Source organism: Hyperoodon ampullatus (assembly GCF_949752795.1).
Source record: "Hyperoodon ampullatus genome assembly, chromosome: 2".
NCBI lineage: Eukaryota > Metazoa > Chordata > Mammalia > Artiodactyla > Ziphiidae > Hyperoodon > Hyperoodon ampullatus.
The window spans coordinates 39,448,711-39,460,884 of record NC_136915.1 but is presented as its reverse complement, the minus strand read 5'-3'; the positions used below and the strand labels follow the sequence as shown (position 1 = coordinate 39,460,884).

The 12,174-nt window shown below is 42.8% G+C and overlaps 1 protein-coding gene across 3 annotated transcripts in view; it reads right to left on the bottom strand.

The window, feature by feature from the left end:
• Positions 1-4,592: 4,592 nt before the first annotated feature.
• The window catches only part of NSUN4 (NOP2/Sun RNA methyltransferase 4), a gene marked incomplete at both ends in the record, with an annotated part of 32,354 nt that continues 24,772 nt past the window's right edge, over positions 4,593-12,174 (bottom strand). For 2 of the 3 annotated variants that reach the window (XM_079697305.1, XM_079697306.1), the window contains 2 exons: positions 4,593-4,869; positions 11,844-11,968. In XM_079697305.1, the coding sequence (XP_079553431.1) occupies positions 4,593-4,869; positions 11,844-11,968 (402 nt within the window). The remainder of the gene's footprint in view (positions 4,870-11,843; positions 11,969-12,174) is intronic. The other variant, XM_079697307.1, reaches the window with a different exon arrangement.

Genomic DNA, 12,174 nt, shown 5'->3' with positions numbered 1-12,174 from the left:
ACCTGATGTTCACTCTCAACCCTTCCATCCAGAAATGTGGAAGAAAGACACCACTTCTACTAATATTTCATAAAGCAAGTCACATAGCCATGCCCAACTACAGAGGGAGTGGGGAAGGCAACCCTTCTGAGGAAGAGGAGTAACCTTTCCTTCAGGAAGAGGAGTAACTAGCTATCTCTGAAAAATCCTATGCCTACCATACGCACAAAATTGATTCCATGACCACGAATGAATTATGGTTGTGAACCACAGTCCAGAAAGCACTAGTTTAAAGGTTTTCTATTGATCTGCAATCTGGCTCACTACAACTTTCTTCTACTGACCCCAGCTCTACTGACTCTGGAGACACTCAAAACACACCTGCACGCCCTGCCTCAGAACAGTCCTATTTAGGTACAGGCATCTCTCATTCTCTCTCTCTCTCCTCTCTCTCTCATTCTCTCTCTCACTCTCTCTCTCTTTTTCAGCAACAGAGACATCAGCGGTTTAACTGATAGAGGGAGCTTACATGTCTGTGCAAGGTCCTGGAGCAAAACCCCTCTGCAGCGGGGCTGGACTTGGCAGGCCCAGACTTGGTGGCAGTCTTCACTCCCAGGGGTAGGTGTAGGTTACCAGTTATAGGGAGAATTGATGTTAGGTTGGCTTATTTGTTACCAGGGAAACCAGCAGAAGGGCACACCTCTCACTACCCCTATGATAAGCTATCACGGTGGCTAAAGTTAGAACAATCATTAACTAGGGCCTGGGGCAAGCATGTAGGAAGGTCAGTCAGATGAGTAGGGTGCAGGTGAAGCAGGCACTGGTCGAGCAGGGAATGTATAGAGAGCAAGAGAACAGCTGTCTCCTGGCTTAATGCTCCCAGTTCTTCTTCCCAGGATGGAACTTTCAGTTTCCTTTCCATCCTGGTCACCCTCCCAGGTACACCTGACTTTGCCAGTGTGCCTCCTAGTGGGTCACCTCAAACTTCAGTCTAAACAGCAGGGAATTCAGCAGGTCCCTTTACCCAGACAGGGGAGGGCTGAGGAAGCTTAAGTATTGGACTGACCTTCAGAGCATTTTCTGTTGAATCAGTTATTTAACTTCCTCATTCAGCAAATACTATTGATAACCATACTCCCAGTGGGAGGCCCATGGAAATCTGATCAGGTCACTTTCCAGCTTAAAACTCCTGCATTGGCTTCCAATTACTCCAAGTACTCACTCCTTCAGAGCCTGCCAGCCCTGGTGCAGTTGACTTCCGCCTGTTCTCTGACCTCATATTTCACAAGCGTCCCCTTCTCTCTGCATTGCAACATACTAAATCTCTTTCAGGTCCCGGAATATATCTCTCCAGCCTCAGGAGCTTCTGTCACACAGTCTGTTATCTCTGCTGCAGGACAGCCCTCACACACACACAACCTCCTCCTCTGCCTCACTAATCTACCTCCTCCTCATCCCCAGGTCTGTTTGAACATGTCTTCCTTCAGGCTACATTAGGTCTCCCAGGTATACGCACTGTACACTTCTCTCAGTACTTTGCTCACTTGTAATTTAGTTGTAATTCATCTGTAATTTCTTATCTTTCTTGCCCACTAGATTGTACATCCCTTGAGAACAAAGACCTTGTCCATTCTGATCACCCCTCTCTCTAGTATCTTGGATGAGGCCTAGCACATATGAGATACTCAGTGTGTACTCATGCCTTTTATGTACCAAACACATTGGCGCTGGGGGGTTAGAGATGCAAGATACTAGCTTCCTGCCCCGAATAATTCTCAGTTTGGGGATGGGGTGAGGAGAGAAAGCACACAAGGGAAGTGTTATATTCATAATATATACAGAGGGCTGGGGAAGCACAGAAAAGGGAACAACTCAGTCTGCTTTAGAAAATCAGAGAAAGCTTCCTGGAGGGGGTGGAAATCTGGGCTAGCACGATCAGAGAGAAAACGGCATTTAGACAGAGAAGACAATGTGTCATGATACAGAGGCACCAGGGGACAGGTTATGCTTGGGATACACAAAGAACTTGTGAGAGAAGGGAGCATTGGGGGATAGCAGAGATAGAATCTACAACCAGGAGCCAGGGCAGAGTTTGGACTTGATCCTGCAGGCCATGCAGAGAGAACAAAGGATTGTAAGCAAGTAAATGACAGTCAGATTTGGGTTTTCCACACGTGTCAATTATTTGTTGCTGTGTAACAAACCACCCCCAAAACTCAGCGGTTTAAAAACAACCATTTTATTTACTCATGATTCTGGGAATCAGCAAGCTAAGCTAGTCTTGACTGGAGTCACTCATGCAGTTTGGGTCGTTTAACCACTTAATTGAGGTTAGAAGGTCTTAGCTTGGTGTCCATCACATGTCTCCAGCAGCTAGCCTGGGCTTCTTCACATGGCAGTAGAAAAGTTCCAAGGTGAGAGTGAAAGCTGCAAGGCCTCTTGAGGCCTAAGCTTAGAATTTACACAACATTCATTCCACCAAATTGAACGGGTCAAAGCAAATCATACAGTCAGCCCAGATTCAAGGGGTGAGAGGAAAGAGACACTGTGTCTTGGTGAAGGAAGTAGCAAAGCCATAATGCATTGGGACAGGATGTGAAGTTTAAAATTTATAATACCAAGTATTAGCAAGGATGTGAAGCAAAGTACTCTATCTTTGGATTGAATCTCCATGATCTGTGTGGGGAATCTTGGCTGTGGGAGAGCTCAGATCTTTTTTATGCTACTCTGGCCATGTAGTCAAGCCACACACATGTAACCAGTTAGGCCAGCTGTAAACCGTCAGTAAAGAAAGTGACCTTGGGAGTCAGGGGGAGCTTCAGATTTAAATAGCACATTAGAAATGTCAATGCCCCGGGCTTCCCTGGTGGCGCAGTGGTTGAGAGTCCGCGTGCCGATGCAGGGGACACGGGTTCGTGCCCCGGTCCGGGAAGATCCCACATGCCGCGGAGCGGCTGCACCCATAAGCCATGGCTGCAGAGCCTGTGCGTCTGGAGCCTGTGCTCCGCAACGGGAGAGGCCACAACAGTGAGAGGCTCACATACCGCAAAAAAACAAAAAAACAAAAACAAAAAGAAATACCAATGCCCTTACCTTGGCCAAGAGTGAAAAAACAGACATCCAGATAAAGACACAGCCTTTGCAATCCAGCTGTAAATCAACTCTCTCTTCCATAATGTGAAATTCTAGAATAGGCAAAACTATAGTGACAGAAAGCAGATTAGTGATTACCTGGGACCAGGAGTGGGAGAAGGGGATTAAGTGCAAAGGAGCACAAGGAAACTTTTTAGAAGATGGAATTATTTTCTATATTTTGATGGTGATGATGGCTATACTACTATAATGAATTATCAAAATTCATTTAAATGGTACATTTAAAATTAATAAATTATATCATATGTAAATAATAACAAAAAAGAATAAAGTTTTATTTTTAAAGGGCATCATGCTACATTTAATCTTTGGGACTAAACTTTTCATTTAATATATTTTTGCTAAAAATCATTCATATTGTTATGTGTTATTGTAGCTCATTTGTTTTGACACCTGTATAATATTCCATTGTGTGAATATTCCATTTTATTTGTCCACTCTCATGGGCATTTGGGTTTGCTTTTGTGACCAGGGCTGCTATGAACATTCTTTTTTTTTTAATTTTTTTTTTTTTAGTTTTTTAAAATTTATTTATTTTTGGCCATGTTGGGTCTTTGCTGCTGCGCACAGGCTTTCTCTAGTTGCAGCAAGTGGGGGCCACTCTTCATTGCGGTGCGCGGGCTTCTCATTGCGGGGGCTTCTCTTGTTAGAGCATGGGCTCGAGGCACGTGGGCTTCAGTAGTTGTAGCATGTGGGCTCAGTAGTTGTGGCTCACAGGCTCTAGAGCACACAGGAGCCACTGGAGCCACTAGACCTCTTCCCAGCCACATTTGGGAAGCAGTGCTGTTGACAGCAGGAGGAATGGCTGGAATTATTCAGCTCAAGAGAGCTTTCTCAAAGTAAGTAAGCATATTATTATGCACTGGCTTAACATTTTAGTTACTTGTTCCTTAAATTAGATCATGGAATACATGGAGAAACTCGGTAGGCCTGTTTAAGCCCTTCGGCTGCTCAAGACTTATCATGCAGAACTCACCTCAAGTGTGAGACGGGCTCTGTAACCAGAGGCCTGTAACCAGGCTGAGGTCCTGTGCTTTGGGTACCTGGGTACAAAAGGAACTAACACTACTTGCACTGATGTGAGGCCCCCCAACTACAGTCCCAGCTCCATGTAGCTTCAACAATTTTATTGGCTAAATGCTTCTTCCCAAGTTTACAGCTTAAAGAGTGGCCCTGCTCACTGGTTCCTCCTCCTAAGCCCCTAATGGGGCAGGACCTTTAGCACAGGCTCAGAGATGGGGAGTAGGGGTTGGAAGTGGGGTGTAATAAGTGAGTTAGAAACGTGCTGATGCTCCACAATTGGACAGCAGGACAGAAAAACTCTTACTTCCTACTGCTGAAAACTGTCTACAGAAAGACATGAATGGGATGGAGATAGGCCAGAGGGCATCTCTGCCACTGGTCTCCACAAGAGTACACCCTTTGTCTTCCTACAACAGGACTTCAGGAACAGGGTGATGCTATGTCATTCTACACATTTTACAAAAGTACATAGGCCCAAAATTGGCCATGAGGTTTGGGATTACCAGCTCCCCAACCTGGCAGGATGGGAAGAAAGAAAATGTGTCCATGAAAAGCTTTCGGAAGTGAGTCAGGTCTTCCACATGAACCTTGATGCCGTATTGATTGGCCAGGAGCTCAATGGTGCCTTGCACCACATACTCATTCTGTAAGTGTGAGAGTGAGCAGGTGGAATAGACAACGTGGCCTCCTGGTTTGGTGGCAAGGAGTCCAGCCCTGTAATCAGAAAGAGAGAGTAGCAGTGACTAGTGAGCTTCCCAGAAGTAGAAGCGCATCAGAAGAAGCTGGAAGCATAGTATTGTGGGATGGGTAGCTGTGTTAGCCTCTGAAGTGCCTTCCACACTGACACCACCTGAAAGTTGTTCTCAAAGCTGAGAGCAACCCAACCTTACTCCATGGGCTCTCCTCCAAAAGTCCTCTTGAAATGGTCCCCTGATCTTTGACTCTGGTTGTAAACCAAACCCTGATGCTGCCTATGGACTGAGTCCCTACCCCAGCTCTACAGAGCCTTAACCTCAGTAACTATTTTTCAAAATTGTGCTACTCACTGACATGGAGACTAGCATAGAGGTAAAAGTGAATCTGTGCAGCCCATCCTGCTATGCATGTCCTACCACACAGTCTTTTCTCTTTTTTTTGAATTTTATTTATTTTTTATACAGAAGGTTCTTATTAGTTATCTATTTTATACATATTAGCGTATATATGTCAATCCCAGTCTCCCAATTCATCCCATCACCACCACCACCCTCCCCGTCGCTTTCCCCACTTGGTGTCTGTACGTTTGTTCTCTACATCTGTGTCTCTATTTCTGCCTTGCAAACCAGTTCACCTGTGCCATTTTTCTAGATTCCACACATATGAGTTAATATACACATATATTGTTTTTCTCTTTCTGACTTAATTCACTCTGTATGACAGTCTCTAGGTCCATCTATGTCTCTACAAATGACCCTTTCAATCCTTTTTATGGCTAATACTCCACTGTATATATATGTATCACATCTTCTTTATCCATTCATCTGTCAGCATTTAGGTTGCTTCCATGACCTGGCTATTGTAAACAGTGCTGCAATGAACACTGGGGTGCATGTGTCTTTTTGAATTATGGTTTTCTCTGGGTATATGCCCAGCAGTGGGATTGCTGGGTCATATGGTAATTCTATTTTTAGTTTTTAAATGAACGTCCATACTGTTCTCCATAGTGGCTGTATCAGTTTACATTCCCACCAACAGTGCAGGAGGGTTCCCTTTTCTCCACACCCTCTCCAGCATTTGCTGTTTGTAGATTTTCTAATGATGCCCATTCTGACCGGTGTGAGGTGATACCTCCCTGTAGTTTTGATTTGCATTTCTCTAACAATTAGTGATGTGGAGCAGCTTTTCATGTGTCTCTTGGCCATCTTTGAAGAAATTTCTATTTCTATTTAGGTATTCTGCCCATTTTTTGATTGGGTTGTTTTTTTAACATTGAACTGCATGAGCTGTTTATATATTTTGGAGATTAATCCTTTGTCTGTTGATTCATTTGCAAATATTTTCTCCAATTCTGAGAGCTGTCTTTTCATTTTGTTTATAGTTTCCTTTGCTGTGCAAAAGCTTTGAAGTTTCATTAGGTCCCATTTGTTTATTTTTGGTTTTATTTCCATTTCTCTAGGAGGTGGGTCAAAAAAGATCTTGCTGTGATTTATGTCAAAGAGTGCTCTTCCTATGTTTCCCTCTAAGAGTTTTATAGTGTCTGGCCTTACACTTAAGTCTTTAATTAATTTTGAGTTTATTTTTGTATATGGTGTTAGGGAGTGTTCTAATTTCATTCTTTTACATGTAGCTGTCCAGTTTTCCCAGCACCACTTATTGAAGACACTGTCCTTTCTCCATTGTATATCCTTGCCTCCTTTGTCATAGATTAGTTGACCATAGGTGCATGGGTTTATCTCTGGGCTTTCTATCCTATTCCATTGATCTATATTTCTGCTTTTGTGCCAGTACCATATTCTCTTGATTACTGTAGCTTTGTAGTATAGTCTGGAGTCAGGGAGTCTGATTCCTCCAGCTCCACTTTTTTCCCTCAAGAAAAAAGATTGCTTTGGCTATTCAGGGTCTTTTGTGTCTCCATACAAATTTTAAGATTTTTTTGTTCTAGTTCTGTAAAAAATGCCATTGGTAATTTGATAGGGATTGCATTGAATCTGTAGATTGCTTTCGGTAGTATAGTCATTTTCACAATATTGACTCTTCCAATCCAAGAACATGGTATATCTCTCCTTGTGTCATTTTTGGTTTGTTTCATCAGTGTCTTATAGTTTTCTGAGTACAGGTCTTCTACCTCCTTAGGTAGGTTTATTCCTAGGTATTTTATTCTTTTTGTTGCAATGGTGAATGGGATTTTTTCTTTAATTTCTCCTTCTGATCTTTCGTTGTTAGTGTATAGGAATGCAAGAGATTTCTGTGCATTAATTTTGTATCCTGCAACTTTACCAAATTCATTGATTAGCTCTAGTAGTTTTCTGGTGGCATCTTTAGGATGATCTATGTATAGTATCATGTCATCTGCAAACAGTGACAGTTTTATTTCTTCTTTTCCAATTTGTATTCCTTTATTTCTTTTTCTTCTCTGATTGCTGTGGCTAGGACTTCCAAAACTATGTTGAGTAATAGTGGTGAGAGTGGACATCCTTGTCTTGTTCCTGATCTTAGTGGAAAGGCTTTCAGTTTTTCACCATTGAGAATGATGTTTGCTGTGGGTTTGTGGTATATGGCCTTTATTATGTTGAGGTAGGTTCCCTCTATGCCCACTTTCTGGAGTTTTTATCATAAATGCATGTTGAATTTTGTCAAAAGCTTTATCTGCATCTATGGAGATGATCATATGGTTTTTCTTCTTCAATTTGTTAATATGCTGTATCACATTGATCGATTTGTGTATATTGAAGAATCCTTGCATCCCTGGGATAAATCCCACTTGATCATGGTGTATGATCCTTTTAATGTGTTGTTGGATTCTGTTTGCTAGTATTTTGTTGAGGATTTTTGCATCTATATTCGTCAGTGATATTGGTCTTTAATTTTCTTTTTTTGTAGTATCTTTGTCTGGTTTTGGTATCACGGTGATTGTGGCCTTGTAGAATGGGTTTGGGAGTGTTCCTTCCTCTGCAATTTTTTGGAAGAGTTTGAGAAGGAGGGCTGTTAGCTCTTCTCTAAATGTTTGATAGAATTCACCTGTGAAGCCATCTGGTCCTGGAATTTTTTCGTTCTTTTTTTTAAAAATTAATTTATTTTATTTTATTTATTGTTTTTGCTGCATTGGGTCTTCGTTGCTGCACATGGGCTTTCTCTAGTTGTGGCAAGTGGGGGCTACTCTTCATTGCGGTGCACAGGCTTCTCATTATGGTGGCTTCTCTTGTTGCGGAGCACAGGCTTTAGGCGCGCAGGTTTCAGTAGTTGTGGTGCACGGGCTTAGTTGCTCTGCAGCATGTGGGATCTTCCCAGACCAGTGCTTGAACTCGTGTCCCCTGCACTGGCAGGCAGATTCTTAACCACTGCGCCACCAGGGAAGTCCCTGTTGGAGGATTCTAAATCACAGTTTCAATTTCATTACTTGTGATTGGTCTGTTCGTGTTTTCTATTTCTTCCTGGTTCAGTCTTGGAAGGTTATACCTTTCTAAGAATTTGTTCATTTCTTCCAGGTTGTCCATTTTATTGGCATGGAGTTGCTTGTAGTAGTCTCTTAGGATGCTTTGTATTTCTGCGTGTCTGTTGTAACTTCTCCTTTTTCATTTCTTATTTTATTGATTTGAGTCCTCTCCCTCTTTTTCTTGATGAGTCTGGCTAATGGTTTATCAATTTTGTTTATCTCCTCAAAGAACCAGCTTTTAGTTTTATTGATCTTTGCTATTGTTTTCTTTGTTTCTGTTTCATTTATTTCTGCTCTGATATTTATGATTTCTTTCCTTCTACTAAACTTGGGTTTTGTTTGTTCTTCTTTCTCTAGTTCCTTTAGGTGTAAGGTTACAGTGTTTATTTGAGACTTTTCTTGTTTCTTGAGGTAGGATTGTGCTGCTATAAACTTCCTTCTTAGAAGTGCTTTTGCTGCATCCCACAGGTTTGGATCATCATGTTTTCATTGTCATTTGTCTCTAGGTATTTTTTAATTTCCTCTTTGATTTCTTCAGTGATCTCGGTTATTTAGTAACATATTGTTTAGCCTCCATGTGTTTGTGTTTTTTACAGGTTTTTTCCCTGTAATTTATTTCTAATCTCATAGTGTTGTGGTTGGAAAAGATGCTTGATTCAATTTTCTTAAATTTACCAAGGCTTGATTTGTGACCCAAGATGTCATCTATCATGGAGAATGTTCCGTGTACACTTGAGAAGAAAGTGTAATCTGCTGTTTATGGATGGAGTGTCCTATAAATATCAATTAAATCTATCTGGTTTACTGTGTCATTTAAGGCTGTGTTTCCCTATTAATTTACTGTCTGGATGATCTGTCCATTGGTGTAAGTGAGGTGTTAAAGTCCCCCACTATTACTGTGTTACTGTTGATTTCTTCTTTTATAGCTGTTAGCACTTGCCTTATGTTTTTTTTTGTTTTTTTTTTTTGCGGTATGCCGGCCTCTCACTATTGTGGCCTCTCCCGTTGCGGAGCAAAGGCTCCGGACGCGCAGGTTCAGCAGCCATGGCTCACGGGCCGAGGTGCCCCGCGGCATGTGGGATCTTCCCGGACCGGGGCACGAACCCGTGTCCCCTGCATCGGCAGGCAGACTCTCAACCACTGCGCCACCAGGGAAGCCCTTGCCTTATGTACTGAGGTGCTCCTAGGTTGGGTGCATATATATTTATAATTGTTATATCATCTTCTTGGATTGATCCCTTGATCATTATGTAGTGTCCTTCCTTGTCTCATAACATTCTTTATTTTAAAGTCTATTTTATCTGATATGAGTATTGCTACTCCAGCTTTCTTTTGATTTCCATTTGCATGAAATATCTTTTTCCATCCCCTCACTTTCAATCTGTATGTGTCCCTAGGTCTGAAGTGGGTCTCTTGTAGACAGCATATATGTGGGTCTTGTCTTTGTATCCATTCAGTGAGCCTGTGTCTTTTGGTTGGAGCATTTAATCCATTCACATTTAAGGTAATTATCGATATGTATGTTCCTATTACCATTTTCTTTATTATTCTGGGTTTGTTCTTGTAGGTCCTTTTCTTCTCCTGTATCTCCCACTTAGAGAAGTTTCTTTAGCATTTGTTGTAGAGCTGGTTTGGTGGTGCTGAATTCTCTTAGCTTTTGCTTGTCTGTAAAGCATTTGATTTCTGCATCAAATCTGAATGAGATCCTTGCCAGGTAGAGTAATCTTGGTTGTAGGTTCTTCCCTTTCATCACTTTAAATATATCATGCCACTCCCTTCTGGCTTGTAGAGTTTCTGCTTAGAAATTAGCTTAGAAATTTCTGCTTAGAAATTAGGGAGTTCCTTTGTATGTTATTTGTCATTTTCCCCTTGTTGCCTTCAATAATTTTTCTTTGTCTTTAATTTTTGTCAATTTGATTACTATGTATCTCGGCATGTTTCTCCTTGGGTTTATCCTGCCTGGGACTCTCTGCGCTACCTGCACTTGGGTGGCTATTTCCTTTCCCATGTTAGGGAACTTTTCAACTATTATCTCTTCAAATATTTTCTCGGGTCCTTTGTCTCTCTCTACTCCTTCTGGTACCCCTATAATGCGAATGTTGGTGCGTTTAATGTTATCCCGGAGGTCTCTTAGGCTGTCTTCATTTCTTTTCATTCTTTTCTCTTTATCATGTTGTGTGGCAATGAATTTCACCATTCTGTCTTCCAGATCACTTATCTGTTCTTCTGCCTCAGTTATCCTGCTATTGATTTCTTCTAGTGTATTTTTCATTTCAGTTATTGTATTGTTCACCTCTGTTTGTTTGTTCTTTAATTCTTCTAGGTCTTTATTAAACATTTCTTTCATCTTCTCGATCTTTGCCTCCATTCTTTTTCTGAGGTCCTGGATCATCTTCACTATCATTATTCTGAATTCTTTTTCTGGAAGGTTGTTTATCTCCACTTCATTTAGCTGTTTTTCTGGGATTTTATCTTGTTCCTTCATCTGGTACATAGTCCTCTACCTTTTCATTTTGTCTATGTTTCTGTGAATGTGGTTTTCCTTCCACAGGCTGCAGAAATGTAGTTCTTCTTGCTTCTGCTGTCTGCCCTCTGGCAGATGAGGCTATCTAAGAGGCTTGTGCAAGCTTTCTGATGGGAAGGATTGGTGGTGGGTAGAGCTGGGTGTTGCTCTGGTGGGCAGAGCTTAGTAAAACTTTAATCGGCTTGTCTGCTGATGGGTGGGGCTGAGCTCCCTCCCTGTTGGTTTTTTGGCCTGAGGTGACCAGCACTGGAGCCTAGAGGCTCCTTGGTGGGGCTAATGGCGGGCTCCGGGAGGGCTCATGCCAAGGAGTACATCCCAGAACTTCTGCTGCCAGTGTCTTTGTCCCTGCCGCTTCTGCAGGAGACCTTCCAACACTAGCAGGTAGGTCTGGTTCAGTCTCCTATGGGGTCACTGCTCCTTCCCCCTGGGTCCTCATGCGCACACTACTTTGTGTGTGTCCTCCAAGAGTGCAGTCTGTTTCCCCCAGTCCTGTCAAAGTCCTTCAATCAAATCCCACTAGCCTTCAAAGTCTGATTCTCTGGGAATTCCTCCTCCCACTGCCAGATCCGCAGGTTGGGAAGCCTGATGTAGGGCTCAGAACCTTCACTCCAGTTTGCGAGTCACCCACCCAGCGGTTATGGGATTTGATTTTATTGTGATTGCGCCCCTCCTACCGCCTCATTGTGGCTTCTCCTTTGTCTTTGGATGTGGGGTATCTCTTTTGTTGAGTTCCAGTGTCTTCCTGTTGATGACTGTTCATCAGTTAGCTGTGATTCTGATGCTCTCCCAAGAGGAAGTGAGCGCACGTCCTTCTACTACGCCATCTTGAACCAATCTCCACATAGAGTCTTTACGTCCCAGAGAAAGACCATCCAATGATGACTGTCTCCTCCAGGCAGATTCCCAGCCAGAAGACCCTTCTACGGGTAATGGTCTTGGCAACAGCTTCTAGCCCCCAAGCCCCCCAGGTGACCAGACCCCCCCACATCACTCTGGCCCAAGGTCCTGAGTTTCTGTAAATCTACTACTCACGCAAGAAGCTGCACCTGCAACATAGGCAACATCTGCCGCTCCTTCTTCCTTGAACGCTGAAAGATGTTGTTCTCCTCCTCATGAAGGGAGTGGCGGTCTGTCGTACAGGGCACATCCACCAGCACCTGCCCAGGAGTGTTAAAAGGGTAAAGTATTAGGGCTCCTTACAGGCTCCTCTTCCTCAGGCCAGGGGTATTTTAGGCCCCTAACCTGGAGGGTTCTGCAGAGTGCTCCCCTGGCCCATCCCCCCACTGCAGAGCATCTGACAAAGCTTCTCACTTTAACCTGGTAGACAACTGTGAAATAATCAGTGGGAAAATAGTACATCTAA